Source organism: Diceros bicornis, chromosome 16, assembly GCF_020826845.1.
Source record: "Diceros bicornis minor isolate mBicDic1 chromosome 16, mDicBic1.mat.cur, whole genome shotgun sequence".
Taxonomy (NCBI): domain Eukaryota; kingdom Metazoa; phylum Chordata; class Mammalia; order Perissodactyla; family Rhinocerotidae; genus Diceros; species Diceros bicornis.
In genome coordinates, this window is record NC_080755.1 from 29582273 (window position 1) to 29609900 (window position 27628).

General features: G+C 43.8%; 1 protein-coding gene across 2 annotated transcripts; it reads right to left on the minus strand.

The window, feature by feature from the left end:
- Positions 1–1633: 1633 nt before the first annotated feature.
- Positions 1634–25003, minus strand: INO80C (INO80 complex subunit C). 2 transcript variants are annotated; one of them, XM_058556995.1, is made up of 5 exons: positions 24712–25003; positions 9486–9596; positions 8336–8447; positions 7334–7401; positions 1634–1991 (listed from the first exon to the last, which is right to left on the minus strand). In XM_058556995.1, exons 1-5 carry the CDS (start codon positions 24865–24867, stop codon positions 1860–1862), a joined length of 579 nt encoding a protein of 192 aa, XP_058412978.1. In that variant the 5' UTR covers positions 24868–25003; the 3' UTR covers positions 1634–1859. The 2 variants fall into 2 exon arrangements, with proteins under 2 accessions (XP_058412978.1, XP_058412979.1); XM_058556996.1 differs by lacking the exon at positions 24712–25003 and adding an exon at positions 23658–23757.
- Between the last annotated feature and the right edge of the window lie 2625 nt (positions 25004–27628).

Consider the following 27628-nt stretch of genomic DNA (forward strand, 5'->3'; position numbering starts at 1 on the left):
TGGGTCCCAGGTGACTCTGAGAGAGAGTTCATGGCACACCCTCCCCCACTGAAACCCTGAGAGGCCTGCAGGAGCAATAGTCTGTGGGCCCCACAGTAGACATGTGCAGGGCAGGGATTCTCTTTCCTCCTGGACCCCGGCCCAGAAGAGTCTGAATAGGCAGGTCTGAGGCAGCGCCCAGCAATCAGCGATAGAAATGATTTTGGGGCTGTATCCAACGGAGGGGACTTCATGGAAAAAAAGTGGAGCTGCCCCAAGTTTTCATTGTATACGAGAAGGTGGAAGTGAAACAGGAAGGGCCCTTGGCTCACTTACTCCGTTTCCACCAAAAGGGAAACTGGGGGGTTTTCCTGGGCTGACTGCTGACAGGAAGTGCGGGAGCGAGAGTGGGAACCCGAGAAGCAGCCTCTGGTCTTTCAGAGAACTTCAGTTTTGGTGGTGGTGTTCAAAGTCAGGTCCCCGGACCAGCAACATCAGCGTCACTTACTAGAAATGCAAATTCTTGAACCCTCACCCCAGATCTACTGGGTCAGATTCTCTGGGCGTGGGGCCCTCAATCTGTGTTACAAGGCCTCAGGTGATTCTGATGTTCAGGTTTGAGGACCCCTGCACCAGAGGTTCAAATGCTTCCGTGCTCACGGGCTTAGGAAAGGCTCCCCACCTCTCCTGGCCATTACCTCAGTCCCTTTTCATGGGGGCAGGGAGGAGCCACACAGCACCCTCCCACGCTCACCACTAGTTACCGGGAAGGTGCTGAATGACACACCATGCTGCGCCAGGAGAAAAGGAAGCCAGGTTCCGGGCAGCTGGCACCTCCCCAGCAGGCTGTTCTCCCAGCTGACTCTCGGCTTTGTTTTCCTTTTCTTTGTGCCTGGAGAGGGGTGCAGGAGGGGCTTTCTCTTAGAAAGAAAAGGCACCTGGGTGCCTAAATCCCCAAAGCAGAGGCAGCTCGGGCTCAGAAGCCTCGGGGTCTGGTTCCCCCATCCTCCCTAGGGAAATACGGGAATGGGGGCTCAGGGCACGTCTCCATACTCCTTCTCCTGGCCCAGGAGCACTTCCTCTTCTCATAGGCTGGGGAAGCAAACAGTGCTCTTCTGGGGCAGGCTTCGGTCAAAGGGGCAGCATCCTGTAGCAGGACAAAAGCCCTTCTTAGAAGGGATGTCAGTGTTTGTACCCCACGCCTCCAGAAATGAGGCCAGGGCTGGTGTTGTAGTCAGCTCGGGCTGCTATGAAAATGAGGCCAGGGCTGGTGTTGTAGTCAGCTCCGGCTGCTATGACGAAATGCCACAGACCAAGTGGCTTAAACACAGCCATGTACCTGGAGGCTGGCAAGAGAGACTGGTTCAGAGGCGGAGGCACAGGGCAAGGACTGGCCCAGCGCGACAGGGCAAGTTCCTCAGCTTTCTTCTCCAGCCCCAATTTTGGACCTCTTCCAAGCATTCTGATCAAAGAGAAAGACTAACGTGCTCAAAAGAGGGAGTCACCAGGATCCGGAATAATCCAGCCCTGTTGTCAGGATCCATTGTAGAGTCTTTAAACGTGTTACAAGAGAGTTTGCAGCTTTGAAGCAAAAATTCGGGGACTTACTTGAGTTAAATTAAAAGCACAATTTTATATTTTCTTGTCAAACAACTTTACTTGAGGCAACAAATGAAGTATAATTTAATTCAACAGGAAATATCACACTTGGAGGGAAAACATAGAAAAAAACCCTTAAATTAAAGCCAAACATTCTTTCCAAGGCACAGCACTGACATTTCCAGATTGACAGCAGAATGAGTTTGTTTCCATGAAACAAAATCATGAGTCCAAAGTCTGCCTTTGAAATAGTTTTCCACTTCATTTCCATTTCCCAAAGCTCAGGGAACAATGCTTGTGGCCTTCCTCAGGGCCAGGTAGCCAGTGACAACATCGGATGGCAGCCTCCGAATATAGGAAAACTCTTCGATGGTGCTGAACCGCAGCTTGCTCTGGGGGTCAGTGTAGTTGGCCTGGGTGAGAAACAGGTACACAGAAGGGCAGAAAGTTATTGTTAATGGTGATATTTTAAGTTCCAGTTTAAAATTTTTTTTCTATTTTACCGAAAGTGAAATATATCTTCATCATGCCTTACTCTATCACCAAGAACACTAAATTGCTCCCTTTGGCAAAGACTCGTTAGTCTTCCTAGACTTGAGAAATACTTCAGGGTACGGATGAGAGGAAGAGGAATAACCACATCAGACACTAGAACTCTTCTGGTTGGTGCCTCAAGGGCTACAAGCAACAGGTCCCAAACTGAATTCATGATGATCATCTCTCCCTGATCTTGCCTTCAAACTCCCACATGCTTCAAACGAATGTTCCAGATCTGTTCCCCAAGGCAGGGAGTGGGACCTCCATGCGTGCAGGGTACACCCGCAGGGTACTCCCTGCTGCTCTCCACCTACTCCAGTGCACTCCTCCCCTGCTGTTCCACGCCCTCCTGAAGCCACTTCCTTGGCTCCTGGGTGACACTACAGTGCTGGACCGGCCACTCACTCTTCCGCTGGAAGGGACTGCCATTCTAACTGCAGCCAAGGTCATCTTCGCAACTTGCAATTCTGATCATGCCATTCCTCAGCATGAAACCTCTCAGTGGCTCTTCTCTGTTCTTGGGATAAAGGCCCAAGTCCTCAGCGTGGCTCCTCAGGCCCTCCAAGCAGGCTGAGGCTCTCCTCCTTCCCGAGCCTCTTCCTCAGCCACATGTCCCCACTCACTGATTCCAACTGCCCTGGCTCTAAGTCCCTCCCTCCTGTCATGCCCCATTTGCCTTTTCCTCAAGAGGGGCCCCCACTGTGGCCCACTCTGCTCAGTAATCACTTGCTCATCCTTCAGAACTCAGCCTCCAAAGTCATATCGTCAGGGAAGCCTTATCTGCTTCCCGATGGGAGGTCAAGACCCCACCTTCACTTCCACCTCACCACATCTGTCTCCTGTGGAATGCTTATCTCTGTTGCTTTTACGTTTGTTATCTGCATGATTCTTTGACTAAAGTCTAGGCTGTGAGGCTCCAAGAGGCAGGAACCCTGTGATTTGCTTATCACTGTATCCCAGCTCCTAGTGCAGTGCAGAGTACACAGTGGGCCTCTGTCAGTGTTTGTACAACGAATGATGAATGAATGAAGGAAGGAAGGAACAAACAAATGGACGATCAGGAAAATCACAGAAAAGAGAGACTGTTTCCCACTGACATACCAATTCTCTTTTGATCTGTTTTCCCCATGTGCAAAGTGGAGAAAATAATCCACTCACTATATACCTCAAGGCATACGGCTTCTACGGATTTTGAAACAGAAAACATGAGACTGAGTCATTTGGAACTCCTTTAAAAAAATTATAAAAGATGCCATTAAAGTCTAGACAGATAACGTCCAATTACTCAAGTGTGGATTGTCTGCCCCAGTGCTGATCATCTCCGCGTGGACCTCGACCTGCAGCAATGCTGTGATTTAATAAGGGAGGGGAGGCTCGGTGAAGAAGCTACGAGCTGAAGGGAACTTAGTCATAGGTTTCTCATACTCTAAAGAGTCTTCAATCCTGCCCCTGGGGATCTCCCTAAGGTATTTCATGTCTGCATGTCAGGAAAATGAGATTATTCCTAAAAGCTAAGATTAATTAAAGCTCTCTATAAAATACAACTTTGATCCTTTGGCTTAATCTAAATATTGCCTTTCTGTACCACATTTCCTTTAATGACGGTAATATAATGGATGGCTTAAATAGAAAAACAGCCAACAAGTCCCTTCTGAGGGCTCCTGGCCACGAGGCAGTTCGATGAACAGCTGGCAGGGGAGGCTGCCCTCAGTTCTGAGCAGGGGCGAAGGCATGGGCATCTGGCTTGGATCATCTGGCCTCCATATATGAACCAGCCCCAGCCTGGGTCCATTTCTGTGGCTGCCTCACTCCCACCACCAAACTGTGCTGAGCTGGCCCGCCCAAGTTCAGACCTCACTGCCAAGAAGGCTGCTGAACAAATAATGCGGAACACAGAGATACTGTGGCACCAACAAAATGGTCACCAACAAAAACTTGCATAGACGGACCTGACCCAGTATTCTGAACAGAAGGGAGGATGCCAAGTGACACCACAGAGTCGAACAAGTAAAGAACTGCACGCCTACGGTCTGCCCTCCCCGGGGTTCCATCCCTGGAGCCTGAAGGAACCAAAGGCCACCTTCCCGGAGGGCGGGCAGCAAACAGCTTTAAGGCCTCCCTGGCTGCGGGGTGACAGGCTACGTTCACTGCTCCCCCATCTCACTCAGAGCCACAATGCTTTCCACAGCTTTGTGACAAGGGCTAAACACAGGTGTGACCCTGCATGCCTTCCTGCCAGGCCCAAGCACAGGGGAAATGGTCACTTGGCCGTCTAGGAACAGGTGGGTCAGTATAAACATGAGCTGGGCTTTATTTTTTAATTACGTCTAACTTTAATTTATACAAGTAACAGATGAACATATTCTCCTCTAAAAAGAAAAATACAACATTATGAATAAGACTAAAGTCCCCTTTTACCACCGTCTATCATCCAAAGTCCTTTGCCTTCCCCTGAGGAAACCATGGCTAGGTGGGCACTCTTCCAGACCTTGTTTATTACACCCTTACACACACATAAACACACCAGAGAAATTACCCAATATTTTTTTGTGAGTGTGTGTTGATTCTTACTTAAGTGGTACCACGCTGCTTATACTGCTTTGCACCTTTCAGTAAACAATATATCTTGGAAGTTTATCCATATTGTTACATATACATCAAGCTCACAGAATAGTATGAACATCCCCCCTAACCCCCGGCCGACTAAATTTTATGTTGTTCCTAATATTCTGCTAACACATTTCCTCATAAGCATTACTGCATGAAGCTCCTTGTACACATAATTTCTCTAGGGAGCTGCCTAGAAGGCAGATTGCTGGGTCAAAGGCTTTTGCTTTTTTTTTGTGTGTGTGAGGAAGATCAGCCCTGAGCTAACATCCATGCTAATCCTCCTCTTTTTGCTGAGGAAGACCGGCTCTGAGCTAACATCTATTGCCAATCCTCCTCCTTTTTTTTTTTTTTCCCCAAAGCCCCAGTAGATAGTTGTATGTCATAGTTGCACATCCTTCTAGTTGCTGTATGTGGGACGCGGCCTCAGCATGGCCAGAGAAGCGGTGCATCGGTGCACACCCGGGATCCAAACCTGGGCCGCCAGTAGCGGAGCGTGCGCACTTAACCGCCAAGCCACAGGGCCAGCCCTGGCTTTTGCTTTTTTGTCTCACCAGGTAGTGCCAAACTGTCCTCCAAGGAATCCGTACCAATGTAGAATCCCACCTCAAAACAGCACTGTGTGAGGATGTCCATTTCTCTACGCTGGTGACAATCAAATGTCTTCATTTCTTCCCTACCTGATGACTTTTTCCTAATTATCAGTGAGAGTGAATATCTACTTATTGGTCATCTATATTTCCTCCTTGTAATTGTCTATTCATATCCTTTTAGCCGATTCTTCTATGGGATTGGCTTTCAATGATTTGGTAGAGTTCTCTGTATAATCAGAATTTCTTAATTCTTACATGTAGTGGGGGCAAGAGGTTTTAGCTTATGTATGACATGACAAGTCCTTCGCCAGTGGCATAAAGGGGCCTGGAACAATGCTTCTCAGAATGATTCTCATGCCTCCTAGTGTGTGAAAGCTATTGCACTAGCAGATGCGCTGCCTGCTGATGATGAGGATAAAGCTACATTCTAAGGGACCACCCTCCAAGTCTGGCCATAAACCACGGCTTCCACAGCTCAGTACAAAATGGTACAGGGAGAAATTTCCACTTTGAGCCATAATAGAATAACTGGTGCCAGACTAGCTCTCTTGCCATAAACAACTATTAAAATGAGTCAAATATATGAGACAACTATTTTCAGGCAGTAGACAAGAGATAGCATAAGACTACAACATTTCTCTCAAGAAGTCCCCTCAGGGGACCTTTAGGAGGGGATATATGCCCGTGAATGGATGTAAAAAAAACCCACCACACACACACACACACACACACACACACACTCACACACTCCCACTTTCCCTATTGTTTTTTAGGATCACTATATTTATGGGTCTATGTTAAAAAGTTTGTAGTACACTGAGGAATGTGTACTCTCTGGAACAAAAGGTAAAACATATGACTAATTCAGAGAGTATAACATTATTTTTAAAAATATAATAAAAACTCAAATCTTCCCCAGTGTAGAATATATATCAATTTAGTTTGTTATGGAAGTTGGAGTCGTACATTTTCATAAAAAGTAAAGCATTTAAATGATCTGTATGAGTTTTAAAAAGTGAAGTGCCTCATTACTTCTATAGTAATGAGAAAAAGCCCATCTCCCAAATTTAACAGTGATGAAAAAGGACAAAGAAGGCAAGCTGAGAGTCCCACCCTTCATCTACATTCTGAGAAGAAGGAAATGAGGCTCTCTGAGGTTCCTGAGGTTCAGAGACTGGCCACAAGGCCCACTCGTCCGAGTACGCTGCTGGGTTTTTTTTTTTAATTTTTTTTATGTATTTATTTCTTTCTCCCCAAAGCCCCAGTAGATAGTTGTATGTCGTAGTTGCACATCCTTCTAGTTGCTGTATGTGGGACACGGCCTCAGCATGGCCGGAGAAGCGGTGCGTCAGTGCACGCCCGGGATCCGAACCCAGGCCGCCAGTAGCGGAGCGCGTGCACTTAACCGCTAAGCCACGGGGCCGGCCCCCGCTGCTGGTTTTCAAACTGTGTTCCCCAGAAGCGCTTTAGGGGTCACTGTGGTGGGGCGTGGGGAGAAGGACAGAGCACCAGATCCACATGGGACCACAGTGGGTAGGTGGGCTCCAGGGGATTCTGTAAAAGATTTCATTTGGAAAAGGGGTTCTGATGCTTAAAAATAAGTTTGAAAATCACTACTTTTACCATAGTGCCTCTTTAGAGAATTTTAAGTATTTTTTAAAAAGTATAATCATCTCTAAAATGCAGGAAAATTTTTAAACTTCAGCAGTAGAAAAAGAAATAGTTGTTTCTTTCATGTTATCTCATATAGTCGACAAGCAGAGGAAAGGGAAGTGAAACTCAGGTCTCCTGCTTTCTGGAGCAATCCTCTCTCCAGGCTGCCCACACAGATGCCCCAGGTTGCAGCCACTCTAAAGTAAATGCATCAGGCTTCAGCACAAACCCATTACCTATTCAAAGCTTACGGGCTCCAGGCAGGACCAGTGGTGGTCAATATTCAACACTCTCTGAATAGAGAGTACTGTGAAATCTTCTTTTCAATTCAATGTTATAAGACATAGAGATGTAATTATACTCACAAGAAGACCTGAAACATCAGAATACTTCTTAGCTGGCTTAAAGGATGGAGGAGCATCAATACTGAAGTCTGGGGAAAAAAAGAAAATAACTAAACTGGCTTTAAAACATTCAGATCCCTTCCCTTTTTTTCTAAAATACTGTTTGATAATATTCCTGAAATTTTTACTTTGTGAGTAAGTAATCACAGAATTCTCTGGGGAAATAATGCAGTATGTCATAGACCAAGTGCAGGCTCCGGATCCAGCTCTGCCCTGTCCCCAGGGACCCCGACTCCAGCAGAAGCACCAGAAGCTCGTCTGCCCACAGTCGCTTTCACTGTCTCAGGCCACATGGGCTGGTGGTGGTGAGATGCCAAACAACCCACTGACTGGCTCTGAGCATCCGGACACCGGAATGTCCACACCCAGACAACTGACTAGCTCACTTGTCACCCGTCTGAGTCACCCCCATGAAAGAGGTGCAGTGGGAGAGGAGACGGAGGGAACTTTGAACCTGTACTTTCCAATGAAGTTGAACAGAACATATAGCAGTGCTTTACATGGATTTGGAAACACTGCAGCATAAAGCATTTGCTCTGAAAAACACCGGCTCAGAGAGTAAAACAAAGTTGGCCTTTAAGCTGGTTATTAGATATCCTCCTAAATCTTGGGCAATTTTGTTCTTGGAAACAAATTTTAAGAGTAGACTGCTGAATTTTGTCTAACAGAAACACCAATATCTTTTCTAATAGAAACACCAATATTATCATATCTGGACCTATTTCTCCCAGATTGAAATGTTAACAGTGACACTAAAAACCACACATCCATGACAACACAAACAGATTAAACACAGATATAGTTATGAGGAAATGGACATATAATCTCCTTATATTGATGCCACTATAAAATTCCTAAGCTAAAAATTGTTTCCTACATTAATGCAAACACAATAAAATAACAAGATAGGTTTGTTAAAAGAAAGTTCCTAGTCTGAATGTTATAAACACACAGAAGGCTCACAGCTAGGATCGTTCAGTTGCCACGGCAATGCCCTTTCGGAAGCGAGAATCTGTTTCAGGTTCTTCCAGGTTCTATTCTTCTTGCCAGCTACCGCACCACCATGGCCAGAGTGCTTGAATTAAAAGCATGGATTAGAAGAAACAAAAATCAATGGATACTGTCATTGCAGAATCTGACATTTACGCTTATTCATAATTGTAATATACCTCTCATTCGGTCAGCAATCATTTGTACCCCTAAGGCTTTTTTTTAAGTATTATGCTGTACACTTTAATCTTCCTTATAACAAACAAAGCTTTTGGATGGTCAAAACCTATGAGTTAGTTAGTGATGGAGTAGAAATAAAAAGTTATTTTTTTTCCACGCACATAGAAAATCACATCCTTTTTTGGATCTAGCTTTATAGAATTCACTCATGAATTTCCCATTACTTTAAAATAAATTTACTACAGAGTTAGCTTTAAACTCATGACCACATCTCTAAACTCCCTTTTGAGGGCAAGTCTCTGCCTTGCAAATTACTGGTGATCCTGGAAAACCCAAGTAAGCCTCAATCATGGCATGGCAAGCCTTCTGGAAATTTTTTTTTTCCTTTTTGTCCTATGAAGATGACAAAATAAAATGGAAAAGAATACCAAAATCTGTTGCAGGCACTGGTAATACTGTATTTTCAAACGTAATTAATGAAAAATAAACTTTTAATGGTATAATCTGAATCACTGTAATTTATTATACTCTTCAAGAATGAAAGGAAGAATGGCCTATTTCTACTTTACAGAACAATAGTTTAGATTTACTTAAAGAAACTAAGGAGGAGCACTCCTCTTTTCATTAATTATTTCAAGCCTCATCTAAAACTTATGTCAGACCAATGCAAAGGGAAGGCGAAAAATCATCATGGAGATGACCCATCCTCAAAATAGGATCCCTTAATGAATTCCACAAAGGGCACCCAAATCCTTGGGAACTAGCACATCGGGAGATCAACAAGAAGGGCCCTTCTTCTCCTGCCCCCACCCCTCCTGCAACAGCCCATGACAGAGAAGGTGGCAACTGGGACTGGTGGAGAAGGGGACACGAGTGCCCAGCAAGATCAGAGGCTGAGGTATGGTGGTTTGGTTTCTTATTTATAAATACTTTAGATGCTTACCACAAAGTTAGGATCCTTAAAGGGCAAAGGTTTGGCAGCTTTTTCCATAGGTCCTGTGCTAAAATCAGAGGGCACCATTTTATTCTCACTCATGGCTTCCATGCTGATACCCTTAAAACATAGTAAGAATAGTGTCAGGTCAGTTTCTTTTAGCTGAGTTCCCTAACTCAGCTCTCAGCAAGACATACCACAGGACACGCAAGAGAAGACAGTGTGTGCAGAGCCCTGGCAGGTGGCCTGCACCAGAGGGCATGCCAGATGGGGAGCAGCACCTGCTGTGCAGAAGCCACAGGAGAGACAGCCAGGACCGCAGCTGCCATGCTTCCCAGCTCCACTGTGTACCTGAGCTGGCTCATTTAACTCTGACAACCATGACAAGAAAACTGAGGTTCAGGGGGATGGTTCAAGGCCACACAGTGATTACTTTTGGATTCAGACCCAGGTTGGGCCAATTCCAAAGCCCCCACCATCTCCACGACACCACATGGCCCCTACTCCTGTTGATCTTGTCAAACTGTGTCTTGAACCATTAACGCAGAAAAGGCCCAGCCCCTTTAAGGGTCATCAGCCAGAGAACCCAGGCTACAGCTGGTATACTTAGGGGTACAACAGGACATGGGCATTCCGAGGAAGGAAAACAGAGGGAGAGGAGAGTGCCCTGAAGGCAGGCTAATCTGCTTTAAAATAAAAAACCTTTTAAGCTAACAATCACAAAGGAAAAACAAGCCAGGGTAAGAAATTACTTCTGACTTGTAATGCAATTTCAGTGTTCCCAGACTGTAATAAACTGTTTTCTAATTGATATATAATTTACATACAGTGAAATGTGCAGATCTTAAGTGTAGGTTTCATGAGTTTTGCCAGATGTTTACACTTGTGTAACACGTCCCTATTGAGACACAGAAAATTTCCATCATCCCTGAAAGTTCCCTCATGCCCCTTCCTAGTCAATACCGTCCACCCTCGGGGGCAACTACTGTTCTGATTTCTACCACATTACCTGTTCTAGAACATCATATGAGTGGAATCTGACAGCATGTACTGTTCTGTTTGGCTTCTTTAGCTCAGCATAAAGTTTTAAGATTCATCCATGTTGTTGCACGCCTCAGTAGTTTGTTTCATTGTATTTGTATACCACTCAGCACAGTAGTATTCCACTGTATGAATGTATCACACTTTGTTTATCCGTTTTCCTGTTGATGAACATTTGGGTCATTTTCAGTCTTCACCTATTATAAATAAAGCTGCTGTAAACATTCTGTACAAGCCTTTGTGTAGACATGTGTTTTTACTTCTCTTGGGTAAAAACCTAGGAGTGGAACAGTTGGGTTATAGGGTAAGTGTTTAACTCTATAAGAAACTGCCAGATCATTTTCCTAAATGGCTGCACCCTTTTACACTCCTAGCAGCGGTGTACAAGAGTTCTCGTTGCATATATATATATACTCCACCACCACCACTCTCACCCACACCCGGCAATGGCATCCAGTGTGGTGGGAAGGGGAGTGGGGAACACAGGGACCACTCACCCTGCTGCAATAGTTCTCCAAATGGTCTCTTCTCAAACACCTACCCAGACTCCTTTCCAGGGTCTCTCTATATGGGACTGGGCTCCAGCCCAGGAGTCAGGGTCTGTGCTCCTTCTTCTCTGTTCACACGACCTCTTCTGTCTGGACTGCCCCTCATCGCATCTTCCCCATTCAGTCTTGCCTAACTTTTCTCCCCTCCAAGGCTCAGCTCAAACGTCAACTCTCTAAGAACAAAGACGCCTCCAATTTCTCATCCTTTTCCCATCATCTGTAGCCACAAGTTCTTTTCTTCTCTCCTTTCCTTCCCTCCCTCCCTCCCACCTCTTTTTCTCTCCCCCCTCCCTCCCACAGTCCTTTGCCCTTATCTGGCACCTTCCTCAGCTACAAGCTTCAGAGGAGGGAGTGTGTAGTGCGCATCTTGCCCACTCCGTTCTCTACAGCACAGTCAGTGACGTACTTTCAAATGCAAGCTTGATATCACTCCCTTATTTACAACTGGTCAGTGGTTCCCACTGCCCTTGGGATTAGGAACAAATTTTGACTTCCTCTCCAGCCTCGAGTCTTGTTCCCCCTCCTTCCTGTATTTTGTATTTTCTGGTGCAAAATCCTTTGAGTCATTTTCTACACAGCATGAATAGTTTCCAATGTTTCCATTTTCATTATGCTTTACTAAAATTATTTTCATCAGGATTAGTCCATATCAGTTTTAACTTTACAACAAAGATTAGATCTAGCATTTTGTACATAACTAACTTTTATTGCCCTTGTGATTTTTCCCTTCATGGTCATAGCATTTCTGCCAGGTACATGTGTCCTGGGAGACCTAATTTGATGAGGAAGATTGGATTCTCCCATCACATTTAATCAATAACCAACGTTACCCTGTGCAGTTTTAGCCAGTTGTCAATGTTATTTTGTGTTGACTATTTGTAAGAATAATATCTATTATAAATTGGATATATGATTGATAGTTTGTATTTATGTCTTAGTCAATGAAAACAACTTTGTGAACAACAGACCAGAAGAAGGAGAGACACAGGGAAGTGGGAGCAGACGAGGGAAGGGATAGATTCAGAGTGGGACTGCACATAGGGGTCAAGACATCCTGCTTCACTAAGGGCTGTCTTCTGTCCCCTGCATCTAACCCAGTGCTGGCACAGGAACTACCAAATAATCATTGACTGACTGACTGCAGTTAAGGAACAAGATAGTGCAGCATAACTAAATGCTAGCATCAGTATCTAAGACGTATATGCTCAGGAGTTTGCTGTGAGGAAACGTCTCCAGGTGGGATGCAGTAGCTGACACAAAGAAACACAGGAAGGATAATTCAGAAACGACCAGGCTTGGTTACCAATGGGGCAGAGGGAACAGGGAGGAAAGCACGGGGAGATGGGAAGGGAAGAGAGGAGTAAAACTTCTCTGAGAATAGCTTTTTGTAGAGTTTTGACCTTTTGAACCATGTTAAAGTTTCACATACTAAAAATATTAGTAATAAAACCAACAAGGATGGGGCAGCAGATAGAGAAAATGGACTACCAACAAAATAAATAAATCTAACTATATTTTGAATGAATAACATAACCACGAAGGGGAGGAAGGGAGAAATAGCTTTAGTGACTTTGAACACAGTATTTTGACAATATAACCTAAGGTTAAAGGCAAAAAGAGGCATAGACAATTGGGAGGTTTGTTTCTCACAATGGTACAGGTTAATAATTCTGAAACTACTTTTATGTATCTCAGATGAAGTAAATAAGGAACAAGGGAAGGCTAGAATGAATCCTGCACCATTGGACTGAAATCAGAGGTTATCAATAGAACTCATGGTTTTTAACATACACACAGATAGATAAACATAGAAATAGATACAGAGGTGGGGGGTATACACACACATGTCTATATTTCCTAGTTCTCTCCACTGAGAGGGCTAGAAACAATGAACAACAGGCACACCAGTGCTGAGATCCTGGTTTCTAAATACTATTCTCCAAGAACTAGTGATCCTTGAAGAAATGGTGGATCCAGGGCTGGGGCAGGAAAGTACAAGAGGAGCCTTGTGGTGCCAGAAAGGAAGAAAACATTTGTATCAGTTTGCTAGGGCTGCCATAACAAAATAGCACAGACTGAGAAATTCAAACAACAGAAATTTATTTTCAAACAGTTCTAGAAACTAGAAGTCTAAGATCAAGGTGTGAGCAGGTTTGGTTTCTCCCAGCCTCTTTCCTCGACCCATGGATGGCCATCTTCTCACTGTGTCCTCACGTGGCCTCTCCTCTGTGCACTCTTCCTCTTCTTATATAGACACCAGTCATAACGGATTAGGGCTCCACCCTTATGACCTCATTTAACCTTAATTACCTCTTTAACAGCCCTATCTCCAAATGCAGTCATATTCTGAGGTGTACTGGGGGTTAGGACTTCAATATGTGAATCTTGAGGGGATACAATTCAGTCCATAACAGCACTCTCAAAAAATGATGAGGTATATTAAAGGACACAAGAGTCAGTTTGAAGAGGTTCCCACTAGCTGAATCTGGACAATTTGAGCAACAAAATAAATAATGCTAATCCAGAGTATATAAAGAACTCTTATGACTTATCAACAAAAAGACAAATAATTCCATTTTAAAAAGAGCAAAGGATTTAAATAACTATTTCTTCAGAGAAGATATACAAATGGCCAATAAGCACATGAAAAGATGCTCAAAATCATTAGTCATCAGGGAAATGAAATCAAAACCACAATGAGATATCACTTCACACCCACCAGGATAGCTACAATAAAAGATACAATAACATGTGTTGGTGAGGATATAGAGAAACTAGAACTCTCATACATTGCTTGTGAGAATGTAAAAGAGTACAGTCACTTTGAAAAACAGTTTGGTAGTTTCTCAAAATGTTAAACATTGAATTATCAATTGACCCAATAATCCAACTCCTAGGTATATACCCAAGAGAAGTGAAAACATATGTCCATGCAAAAACTCATACATAGTCACAGAAGCATTATTCATAATAGCAAAAAGTGCAAACAATCTAAATGTCCATCAACTAATGAATGCATAAACAACATGTGGTATATCCATACAATGGAATATTATTCAACCATAAAAAGGAATGAAGTACTGATACATGCTACAAGATGGATAAACCTTGAACATACTAGGCTAACTGAAAGAAGCCAGACACAAAAGGCCACATAGTGTATGATTCCATTTATATGAGGTACCTTGAGTACTCAAATTCATAATCGCAGAAAGTAGATCAGTGGTTGTCAGAGGTTGGCAGGAAGGGGGAAAAGGGAGTGACTGCTAATGGGTAGGGGGGTTTCTTTTTGGGGTCATGGAAATATTCTAAAACTAAATAGTGGTGATAGTTGCACAACTCAGTGAATATACTATAAACCACTGAATTGTACACTTTAAAAGGGTGAATTTTATGGTATGTGAATTATATCTCAATAAAGCTGCTAGAAATAAACAAATATTTATGAAAGAATGAATGAATAAAGCTAGTAATGGATTGTAACACATAGAATAAAACAAGAATCAATGAATATAAACACCGATTTTAAGAATGAATAAGTGTGCGGGCCAGCCCGGTGCCACAGTGGTTAAGTGTGTGCACTCCGCTTCAGTGGCCCGGGGTTTGCAAGTTCAGATCCCTGGCATGCACCAACGCGCTGCTTGTCAAGCCATGCTGTGGCGGCATCCCATATAAAAAGTAGAGGAAGATAGGCACAGATGTTAGTCCAGGGCCAGTCTTCCTCACCAAAAAAGAGGAGGATTGGAATTGGATGTTAGCTCGGGGTTGGTCTTCCTCACAAAAAAAAAAAAAAAAAGAATAAGTGAATGGGAAATGAGAGAAAGCTCTTGCTCACAGTAGGATTCTAATTAATAATTGCAGAAGGATGAAGGAATTAGAAAATCACCATTTGGTTAACCACCACAATAATAACTATTTCAGGCAAGAATCATCAACAGACACTACAAGCGGTTAGCAAACGTATGAAGAGAAATAGGATATTTACACAGTCTCAAAGTAACTCCCCGTAAGGTACTTTAATACAAACAGAAAAATAAAAACTTTACAGCAGAGAAACCTGGCAGACACCACCTTAAAAAGCTAACATCAGCAGTAATGGGACATATCAACATCACGTGCCACAACATGATGCGCCAAGAAGGGGACATCGTCACTTCTCTACTCTTGCCAAAAATGTATCACCCAAATCTAGTCATGAGGAAATATCGGACGAGCCTAAATTGAGGAACATTCTATAAAATGTGACCAGTACTCTTCAAAAGTGTCAAGGTCATGAAAGATAAAGACTGAAGAATTGTTCCACATGAAAGGAGACTAAAAAGACACGACAACCAAATGTGATGTGGGATCCTACAGGAGAACCCGGACTAGACAAAGGACAACAATAAGGTCTGTCTATTAGGTCCCAGTGTTACTTCAAAGTTAATTCCCTAAATTGGATAACTGTTCTGTTGTTATGTATGAGAATGCCTTTGGTTTTAGAAAATCCACACTGAAATATTTAGAGGATTTAGGAAAAAATGCAGTGGCCAAGCGAAACCTCTCCCCCGGGCACACCAAGCTGTTAACCAACAGCAAATGAGCCAGGGGCTCCACAGAACCTGAGGAGGAAGTCACAGCTGGCATGCAGGTCGAGAAAAGAGCTCTTTCTCTTTTTGAAAGAGCCCCTGCTCTTTCAAGGTGGTGGTCCAGGGGCGAAGGAGAAAGCCCAGGCCCACTGGCTGGAAGGCACATGAGGTGAGCAGGTCTAAGGAAACCCGCCAGTGTCGGAAGAAGGAAAGGGGCCATTCTCCCGAGGAGTCTAACAATTCATAAGGGTGCGCCACAAGACTACTCAGTGAGGAACAGGCTGATGGGCGTGGACTGTCAGGAGGCTGGGCCCAGGGTGGCCTAAATTAAGTGAGAGAGAGGAAAACAACCCTAAGAACTACGCAGTGAGCATCACGTCAGAACAGAAAAACCAAAGGGCTAGAGATGACTAAGGGGAAACAGGCGGAATGCAGAAGAGGTGTCCTGGGGCCACACACACTTTAAGTTTCAACTTTCTTGTTTGAGTTTTTCATAAAGAAAATGACTACTTATATAATGTTGTTTCCATCTGGGAGAAGATAAACGGAACTGCTAAAGAAGCAAAGAGGAGATACTAAAGCGAAATGAAGAACCAGGCCCCAAGGCCTCCAGTGGTGATTCAGAACCATCCACAGAACACACCCAGCTCACAGCGTGCCATCCTCAAGCAGTGGCGTTAGCTTTTTCTCCTGCGTCAGAACTGCTGAAAGACTGCATTTTCCCCATCCGTTCATGCCTCTTCCCTGATTCCTAGTGGGGAAGCTCAAAGGTGCTGTGTGCAGAGTGACATCCTGGGAAGGAATACAGTGTGTTCTTTTGACAAAGGCTATTTGTTCCCAGGCCCCGGAGAGACCCAGAACACCGGCAGGCAGAAATGCCTCACTGAGACACGGGCAGGTGGCGATGCCCCAGAGGCCACTAAGAAAAGCAGGTACCTCAGCAAGTCCAAGTAGGTCGGAAGGTCTGGGAGCTCTGCCAGCAGGGAGGATGCACCGTCGGACAGGTGCATCTGCTGAGAGGAAGGGGAAGATGGTGGGAAGAGAGGACCAGAAGTCTGCCTCAGCATTCCGGCGGCACACTAGAGAAGAGTCAAGAAGGGAACGAAGATGATGCGCTCAAGCACTGATTTTCCAAACAGACCCCTCCTGCTCGTTTGGTCCCTCCATCCTCTTCTCTTCCCTTTCCAGCAGGGCCAGACCCCCCACTGAGGAGTCAAGCTGAAGAAGGGGCAAAGAAATAAAGCCAGCCCAACATGAACTGAGCAACATCATTCTAGATCTGCATCCTGCCTCTGAACAGCAAGGGCTCTCTTCCCTCTCTGACAGGCTCTAAAAGAAAATACCATATGATCCAGCTATTCCACTACTGGGTACTTATCCAAAGAACATGAAATCACTAATTTAAAAAGATACATGCACCCCTATGTTCATTGCAGCATTATTCACAATAGCCAAGACGTGGAACCAACCCGCATGCCCATCAACAGACGAATGGATAAAGAAGACGTGATATATATATATATATAATGGAATACTACTCAGCCATAAAAAAGACAAAAGCATGCCATTTGTGAGAACATGGATGGACCTTGAGGGTATTATGCTAAGCGAAATAAGTCAGAGAAAGACAAACACTGTATGATTTCACTCATCTGTGGAAGATAAAAACACAGATAAGGAGAACAGATTGGTGGTTACCAAATGGGAGGAAGGTGGGGGGAAGATGAAAGGGATAAAGGGGCACATGTGTATAGTAACAGATGGAAACTAGACTTTCGGTGGTGAACACGATGCAGTCTACACAGAAGCTGAAATATAATGATGTACACCTGAAATTTATACAGTGTTATAAGCCAATATGACCTCAATAAAATAATTAAAGAAAAAAAAGAATACCTCGTTCTGGGCAGACCCAGAACAGGGTTTTCTGCTTTTCTTTCCTCTTTAACCCCACTCTCTACCTTACTGTGCCCTGATCTTCCCTTCCCCCGGGCTTCCGCAGCTGAGACTCTTTGTCTATCTGTGACAGGATGAGTGGGAGAGACCTTCAGTCAAAGGGAGGATCAAGTCTGTGAGGCTGGGATGCAATAAAATAAAATTTAAAATGATGTACAGTTTCCATATTACTAAACCACTATTAACACTAAGAGACTTTATGAGATGAACTGTCCTGCCTCAAGTCATGAACGCCCTAAGAAGAGGAAAGAAGTAACGCCTAGCACTGAGGGCTGTCCCCTCTTTGCAGCACTAGAAGAGCTGATGTAAGTCCCAGGGAAGAGAAACCTGGCCTGCTATCAAAGAAGCACACGCCTGCCCCGAGCTGAGTCAGTGAGCTCTCAGCTCTGCCCAATTGCAGAGCCCAAATAAATGGCCTCGTCTCTCCAGACAGCAGCCTGCATGCCTCTGACGCAGATGTCTGTGGCTTTGTCTTATCACTGAAAAATCAAATGCCCACTTAGATCTAATAGTTTTCTAGATTCTAATAGCTGACTCTAGTCTAAAAGAGCAGGGTTACTGTAGGGTTACTTGAAACAGCAAAAATGTGAGATGCAACCCAATTATTCAGTAAAGTCAATTAAATAAGAGCACTTGATTCCTTAAGAAGTCTATCAACATAGAGAAAGGTTCATGAAATAATGCTAAGTGAAAAGCAGGGTACACAATGTTATACACCAAATACAGTTATGAAAAACTACATCTACACGTAGGAATCACAAATTATAACAGTTGTTGGGAAGAAGACTGTGACTTTTTATGTCCACTTTAAAAACAGAAAAAAGGAACGTATAAAACTTAACATTATCATGATCTTTTTTTAAAGCTGGGGTAGAATGATTATTTTTTAGATGAATAAATCAAATCAGTCCAGCATTCTCTGCTGCCTCCAATGACAGAAGACTCTACCATCGTCTGCACTCTGCTCTAACCTCCTAAAGAAGCAACTGCTACCTCTCAGCTTATTTAGATGTTTTGTTAACTGCTTAATCATCACAAATCAGTCTATCACGTAACACTCAGTCTACAGGTCAATTAGGTTTCTCTGTAGATTTTATCAACTTGAATAGGCATTTGGAAAGTCTAAAATGCCCTCTATTGATCTAATAAAACTCCCCCCAAAAGCATTTTCCTGCAGCATGGATTTGGTTCTATCAGAAACCTAATTATATCTTCTAAGGCAGAGAGTGGCAAGAGTGATATCAAGAGAGGCAGTCAAAAAAGAGAGGTAGTCAAGGAAAAAGAATGTGGACTCTTGACAGTCCATCTGGGTTCCAATCCTGACTCTGCCACTTGTTAGCTGTGTGACCTTGGGAAACTTACTTAACCTCTCTATGCTCCTTTTTTTTTTTTTTTTTTTTTTTTTGGTGAGGAAGACCAGCCCTGAGCTAATATCCGATGCCAATCCTCCTCTTTTTTGATGAGGAAGACTGGCCCTGGGCTAACATCCGTGCCCATCTTCCTCTACTTTATATGGGACGCCGCCACAGCATGGCTTAACAAGCGCTGCCTCGGTGTGCGCCCGGGATCCGAACCAGCCAACCCCGGGCGCCGCAGCAGAGTGCGCGCACTTAACCGCTTGCGCCACCGGGCCGGCCCTATGCTCCTGTTTTTTTCTCTGTAGAATAACAATTCACAGAGGGTTGTTTTGAGGATTAAATGAGACAGTACTTAGAAGGTGCTTAGAACAGTGCCTAGTACATAGTCAATGCCCAGTAAATATTAATTATTATTATTTATCATGATTTCTTTCACTTTAGCACATGTATGTGTTCTCCAACCCAAGTTAACACTAATCATGTTCTAAGTATCATAACCAGAATGGATGAGAGATGGCACTATCCAGATTACAACATTATTGATCAATACCTATGTTAGCTACACTGAAAATATAAATCCAAACACAGGACTGTAATTCTGTGACAATCTGTACAACTTAGCAAGCACAAACACTTAATAGTAATTTCTGCTGAATTAAAGATTCATCTTGAAGAAATAATAAAACAAATTGTTTCAGTACTATTAAACTATTTAACACTATTCCCTAGAACTGACATAAAGGAGACTTCTATAAACGCTTTGCTCAGAATACTTTTAGATCAAAAATATTCCCTTCAACTCCTGAGGACTTCTGAGCATAAAGCCCTTTAAGTTTCTTCTGTTCACTCAATTTTACTTTAGAAATAGCACGCACATTCTGGAAGATAAAACCAGCTTAGGAATCCATCAAGTTATTTTCACCAATTGCAAGAAGCACTCTAAGGTCTATGTAAATGTCCTTTGTAAATTTTTAAATCCCATGAGTTTTACAGACACTGCTTTTTTATAAGAAACAAAATCAAAATAGCTGAAACTATTGAAGTAGGGAAATTTAGATACTGAAAGATCTACAAAGTCCCTTTTAACTCAAGAAAGACAATCATGTATATATTAAAAACACACTTACTTCCCATTGATGGCACCTTGAGCAATCTGATACATGTGCACAGCCCCGACGCTGGAAGGCCTTCGCCATCCAAACCCACTACCCCTCAAAGTCTGCCTTAAGTCCTTCTCCCACCCCACCTCCTTCTCTATGGCCTACATGAGTCCTTATCTTCCTGCGTCCCGCCACACTAGGGCACCACACCAGAGAACACCTATATTCTTTGGGACATGGTTAGAAATTACTATATTTTCCTAATTGTTTCATAGATGTGAATAGGTAGAATTCTAAGACAGCCCTTAGGAATCCTGGCACCTTCTCCCAGTTATTCAAGCAAACACTAACGTAGGTACTGCTGTGAAGGGGTTTTGCAGATATAATTAAGGTCTCAAGTCAGCTGACCTTAAACAAAGGAGACTATCCAGGTGGGCCTGCCCTAATCACATAAGCCCTTTAAATCTGGGTTCAGAGGTCAGAGACAAGAGAAGTCAGAGATACTTGAAGCATGAGAGGGATCTGACACAAGAGAGATTCTCCATAGCTGGCTTTGAAGATGGAGGAGGCCACGTGGTAAGGAATGTAGGCAGTGGCTAAATGACAGCAAGGAGACAGGGACCTCCGTCCTACTGCTGCAAAGAACTGAATTTTGCCAACAATCTGAATGAGCCTGAAAAGAGATTTTCCTCCAGAGCCTCAGGATAAGAAACCAGCCCAGCCAACTCTTTGATTTCCGTTTTGTGATACCCTGAGCAGAGAACCAAACCAGTCACATTATGCCAGGACTTCTGACCTATAGAACCATGAACTAATAAACAGGTGTTATTTAAGCCGCTAATTTGTGGTTATTTGTTACAACAGCAATAGAAAACTAATACAATATATGAATGTCACTCTCTCCTCCTGGGAGATTTTTGGGAGGGCAGGGACAAATTATAATCCTTTGAAATGTTTTAAGCATACTCCTGGGGACAGAACAAAATAAATTACAATAAATTCTTGCAGATTGAACTGAACTGAAAAGAACAGAAAGGCTGAGCAAGGGACATAAAGGTCACCTTTGGAAGAGTCCAGGCAGCCCTCAGGGCAGTGCTGTGCTAATGCCTGCATATGCTGGAGAACAGGGAACTAGGATGGAAGGCTATATTAGAGCAGGGAAAAAAATCTAAGACTCTTTTCTGGAGACAAGCCAAGTTTTTTCCTTTTTCATGGGGATGCTGAGGGTGGGAGTAGGGTAACTGGTTATATACCTCATTAGTTAATCACCAGCTGGGAAGATGAGAGCAAAGATAAAAGAATTTACTATTCCAGGGAATGCCCTACTCTTTCCAGCCTGAAGGTTTGCTGAGGCTGCTGAGATGGAGAAGACCCACAGGGAGTCCCTAGGCAGCCCTTCCCCTCAGTGAGAGCTCTAAGGCCCCCAGAGTTGTGATTTCCACTAAGTTGGGTTACTGGGAATTTTCAGCATCCTGAAGGCATTTGGCCACTCTCTGAAGCTTGCTGTGGTGGGAGTTGATCAATACTACCTTTAGCATCAACACAATCATTCCTCCCAATATATACTGACTACATTCCTCAGTCTGGCACACTTAGATATCAAAATGCACGCTGCATATACTGGGAGAAAGTACTCACAACGCATATATCTGACAAAGGACTCCAATTAAGAGTGTATAACTACATCAAACTAAAAAGCTTCTGCACAGCAAAGGAAACCATCAACAAAATGGAAAGACAACCTTCAGACTGGGAGAAGATATTTGCAAATAATATATCCAATAAGGGGTTAATATCCAAAATATATAAAGAACTCATACAACTCAACAACAACAAAAAACTTGATTAAAAAATGGGCAGAGGAAGGGCCAGCCTGGTGGCGTAGTGGTTAAGTTCGTGGTGGTTAAGTTTGTGCGCTCTGCTTCGGTGGCCCAGGGTTCATGGGTTTGGATCCTGGGCGTGGACCCACACACTGCTCATCAAGCCATGCTGTGGTGGCATCCCATATACAAAATAGAGGAAGATGGGCACAGATGTTAGCTCAGGGCCAACCTTCCTCAAGCAAAAAGAGGAAGATTGACAATGGGTGTTAGCTCAAGACTAATCTTCCTCACCAAAAAAAAAAAAAAAAAAGAGCAGAGGATATGAACAAACATTTTTCCAAAGAAGATATACAGATGGCCAACAGGCACATGAAAAGATACTCAACATCACTAATTATTAGGGAAATGCAAATCAAAACCACAATGAGATATCACCTCACATCTGTAAGAATGGCTATTATTAAAAAGACAAGAAGTAACAAGTATTGGAGATGATGTGGAGAAAAGGGAACTCTCATACACTGCTGGTGGGAGTGCAAACTGGTGCACCCACTATGAAAAACATTATGGAGATTCCTCAAAAAATTAAAAATAGAACTACTGTATGATCTAGTTGTTCCACTTCTGGGTATTTATCCAAAGAACATGAAAACACCAATTTGAAAAGATATGTGCACCCCTATGTTCACTGCAGCATTATTCACAATAGCTAAGACTTAGAAACAACCTAAGTGCCCACTGATGGATGAATGGATAAAAAAGATGTGGTATATATATTCAATGGAATACTACTCAGCCATAAAAAAGATGAAATCTTGCCATTTGTAACAACATGGATGGACCTTGAGGGGTTCATGCTAAGCGAAATGAAGTCAAATGGAGAAAGACAAATACTGTATGATTTCACTCATATGTGGAAGATTAAAAAAAAAATCCAATAACAAACAAACACATAGATACAGAGAACAGTTTGGTGGTTACCAGAGGGGAAAGGGGAAGGGGGGGGGCGGTAGAGGGGAACATTTGTACTCTGATGGATGGAAACTAGACTTCTGGTGGTGAACACAATGCAGTCTATACAGAAGTTGAAACATGATGTACACATGAAATTTATATAATGTTATAAATCAATGTTACATGAATAAAAAAAGAACTCCTACATGTTAATAATTTTTATAAAAATAATCCAATTATAAAAACGCAGGCACTTCACAAAAGATATCAGAATGGTCAATAAGTATAAGAAAAAGTGACTGATGTCATTAGTAATCAGAGAAACAAAATTTAAAACAACAATGAAATACCACTACACAACTATCAGAATGGCTAAAATTAAAGATGCACAATGTCAAGTATTGTTGAGGATGTAGAGCAATTGGAACTCTCACACTTTGCTGGTGAGAATGCACAATAATGCAACTACTTTGGGAAATACATTTAAATGTATGTCTACCTTGTGATCCAGCAATTCCACTACTATCCATCCACCCAAGAGAAATGAAAGCATATATCTACCCAGACTTGTACAGGAATGTTCAGAACTGCTTATGTATAAAAGCCAAAAAGTATAAACAACTCAAACGTCCATCAGTAGTATGGAAGAAGAAAAAATGTACCAGATATACTGATACAGGTAATAACATGAATGCATGAAGGCATGACTCTCAAAAACATTGTTTCACAGAGAAACCCACACAGACACAAAATATGCTCTGTATAATTCCATTTATATTCAGTTCAAAAACGCAAAGTCAACCTATGGTGAGAGACGTCAGAATAGTGATTACCTCTGGCAGGGAGAGAAGAGAGTACTGACTGGAAAGGGTGACCAGGGAATTTTCTGGGGCTCTTGGAAATGCTCTCCATCTTGATCCGGGTGGTGGTCACATAGATGTATACATACGTAAAAAGTCATTGATCTGTACTCTTAACATTTGTGCATTTTTTGGATGCAAACCATACCTCACTAAAGAACTTAAAAGCGGGGGTGGGGGAGTGGGGGGGGTGGGCACATCAATTACGGATAGAAGAAGGGGCAGGCAGTTAACTCTAGAACATCGTTCCGGGTAAACGACGCCAGACCATGTGCTGGAGAGGACAAAGTAACACACTCCATCTTTGCTCTCTTATTGCTTTAAATAAAATGCAGAAGCCAAGAAAAACACTAATCTAACCAAGCCCCTCCTCTGCTGAAAACTCCTTGCCGAAATTGCGGAGCCTAGATTGCCCAGACGCGGTGAAGTCTGTGCCAGGCTCTGTGCTCGGGGCTTTACGACCACGATCTCATTGAATTCTTGTAACAACCCATGAGGTAAGACCAAACTCACTTTGGGACTGGGAAACTGAGGGTCAAAAAAGCACTTTTCTGAGGATGAGGGAAACCATCTGTTTCTAGACATCTTGGGATTCCTCCCTGTAGAACATTAGGGCGCTCTGCACCTCACAGACACTCGGTAAATGTCTGTAGAATGGACGAAGGTCCATTTTCTGGCTCACAGAAAGAAAAGTCCTGAGTCTTGCTCTAAACGCGACCTCTGCGCGAAAGGCCGTCCTTCTACTAAAGCAGGAATAACCTCCCCACCTTTCCTACTCTCCTCAAGGACAATGCAACGCGGACGGTTCTTGAACCAAATCCCACACATTCAAACTAAAGAAAAAGGGTTTCACTTGCACCGGAGACCAACATCTACCAGAATCCAGAAACAAGAAGGCCCAGCGCATGCGCCCTGCCGCTCCCTGCCCTGCGCATGTGCACTCGCTCCGCCGCGGGACCTCCGCATGCGCTCTCGCCCCGCCCAGCACAGCCCCGCGCAGGCGCAGGCTAGGCGAGCGACAGCGTACCTGCGCAAAGCTAGAGGCGGACGCTTTTTTCTTCTTATTGGATGTATATCCCCCGGCGCTGCTGCCGTTGTGGGAAGGGCTGGATGGCCTCTTCTTGCTATTCCGGGCTATCCCCGGAGTGGAAGGGGTGGCCACAATTGGAATTTGAGCCGCCATTCCTCCCCTGCGTCTTCCTTTTCCCCCCACTCGCCACTTCTTTCACTCTGCGGGCCCTGGAACTGGCGGCTCGCCGTTACTTCCGTCTTAATGCTTGAAAACCCGGCCTGGACTCGCAAAGCATTGGCTCATTTCTCTCGGTCGAATCAAAAAGCCGGAGCTCGGAGCAGTCGGTTCATTCCGGGCGGGGAGGTGACAGCGGGACAGCGTCGTGCTGCTCGGGAGCTCCGAGCCTGGGCACGTGCTTGGAAATCCCGTGGTTGAGGAATAGAACATCTCGCGATCTTTTTTAATAACCGAGTTTTTCGAAATTAATAACTACGTTGCGTTTTCTCAGGTTAAGTCGGAAGATTGATCACTTTTGATGTCTATTAGAGTAAACATAGGGTCGTTCTCAGTGGACTAGACAGACCGCCAAGCTGCTAACTAACTTTCCCCTTGGTCGCTGCCTTCTCGCGCGGAAGCGGCTTGTGTATCAGTGGTGCCCAAATGGACTTGAAGGGTGGAGTGGTTCTTAACCTTCTAGGGGTCATAGACCCCTTTGAACATGTAAGCTCCCCCCACCAGATGTGTACAGGCATACACAAAATTTTACGTACAGATTTCCGGGAGTTCACAGATCAGCTGAAACCTGTTTATGAACTTTGGTGGAACACACCCCATCCCCTTGTTATTTGCCACATACTACTCTACTTCAGAAGTTTTATGACAAACTACATGAGTTATAATTGGTTGGTTAATGTCTGTTTTTGCTTCTGCTAGAATGTAAGCTCTGTGAGGGGAAGGCGAGTTACGTTTTGTTCACCTTTCTTTCCCAGGTTCACAGTACCTTGCGGTTCGTTGGTACATTATAAGCTTTTTTTTTAATGGAAGTAATAAGTAAAGGAACCTCGTGCAGTAACTAGTTGAAGCTACTGTGTTCTAATACAGGAAAGTGGCATAGGTGAATCTGGCTATTTGAAGGAAATAGGCTGCAGAATGACTTAGAGGTGAGAGAGAACGGATAGGGAAACTAGCAATAATGTTACTGACATCTTTTCTCCTTCAGAGAAAGGAATAACCTACCAGTGTTGAAATGTTCTCTCCCATGCCTTAACCTGCACCTCTGCTCTCACCTAAATCTAGTCTTCCTTATCCCTTATCCCAATGACTGACACCTCTAACCAGCCAGTCCCTTAAACCAGAAACTCGGCGTTGACCCTAGGCCCACCCTCTCTGGTATCCCACCCTCCTCACATTCCAGTCAGGCATCCCCACAGCTCACTTGTCTCCTTTCCTCCTACCCTGGTGAATCCATCTCCCCTTATCTGGATACCTGCAACAGTCTGCTGATGGAGGTTTGGGCCTCCATCTTTTCCTAATCCTCCCTAATCCCAGGCCGTCTTTCACACTGGCTGCCAGAATGGGCTATCTAAATCACAAATCCAGTCATGCCTCTTACTTTCTTATATTCTTCCCGATCCTTTTACCTCCAAGGTGAAATCCAAAGAACTTTTACCTTGGCATATAAGGTCCCTAATAACTGGACTCTGTCGCCTTCTCTTGCTTCATTCCCAATGCTTCATTCCGTGTGCTGCAATGAAGGACTGTTTCCTAAAGTGTATTGTTCTCTTAACTCATCAAACTTTTGTTTCCATTATTTCCTCTCCTAGGAATGCTTAGCTCCTTTGCCTCAGTTCAGGTGGTACTTCCAATGAAAAGCTTTCTGCTGTCTGATGCACCTTCCTTCCCCAGCCCTCCCATATCCCCACCCTGTGCACCCTTCTCTGAGAACATTGAGCACAGGGAGCTCTGCTGGGCTTTTTCCTGTAATCCCTTAGTAAATGTTTATTGAGTTCAAATACCAATTTCCTGCTTTTAAGAAGTCAGACAAGTGGATTCGCCACCATCTGGCTTCCTGTTGCTAAATTCAGTTCTGATCTTGTCTGATCCCTTTCTTCTTAAAATCCTTCCCTTGGGGGTTGTGACGCCACCATCCTTTTACTTTCCTCTTTCCTAACCACTTGTCCTCTCTTCGACAGTCATCTTCTTATACCACATGGTTTCTAATCCTACTACAGGATTGTCAAAATATAGGTTATGTAGTCACATTCCTCCAACAGATACACATTTTTAAAGTTTCCCAGGTGATTCTAATGATCAGCCACATTTGGAACCAGGCTCTCCCTTAAACGTTGCGCATTCCTTGGTGCTTGGTCGAAGGCCCTCTGCCTTCCTTCCTCAGTCTCCCCACTCATGGGGCCTCAGGTGCCGTCTAAATGCAGACCACTTTCAGATTTGCATCTCTTATCTGGATTTTTCTCCAAAGATACATACCCAAATATAAAATTCTTCACCCAGATATAAACTCAAGATGCTTTCAGGCATTTCATACTCAGCATGGCAAAAACAGAATTTATCATCCTCCTTGCTCCCCTGAAACATGTTCCTCCTTCAGTTTCTCCTGTCTCAGTAAATGTCACCATTACCCACCAGTTGTTCAAACCAAAAACCTGGAAGTCATCCTTGCTTCCTCTTCCTCGTCCACCTCCATGCCATAACCCTATTCCAGCCACTGTCATCTCGCTCAGACTCCCACATCAGCTTATTCATCTCCCTGCTTCCGCTGTTGGTCCCTCCAACCCAGTCACTACATCAATTCCAGAGGACCGCTTTTAAAGATACAAATGTGCATATTCAGATCATGCGCTCTGCTTGAAACCCTTCAGGGGCTTCCCATGTTCCCTAGAATAGAGTCCAGTGTCCATAATGTGGTCTCAAA

Excerpts from the sequence above, each read along its gene's own strand:
- INO80C (XM_058556995.1), bottom strand. The coding sequence starts at position 24,867 with ATGGCGGCTCAAATTCCAATTGTGGCCACCCCTTCCACTCCGGGGATA. Across the intron at positions 9,597-24,711 it reads CCGCCTCTAGCTTTGCGCAG|GGTATCAGCATGGAAGCCAT; the intron begins GTACGCTGTCGC and ends CTATGTTTTAAG. Across the intron at positions 8,448-9,485 it reads TTAAGGATCCTAACTTTGTG|CACTCTGGCCATGGTGGTGC; the intron begins GTAAGCATCTAA and ends TTTTAATTCAAG.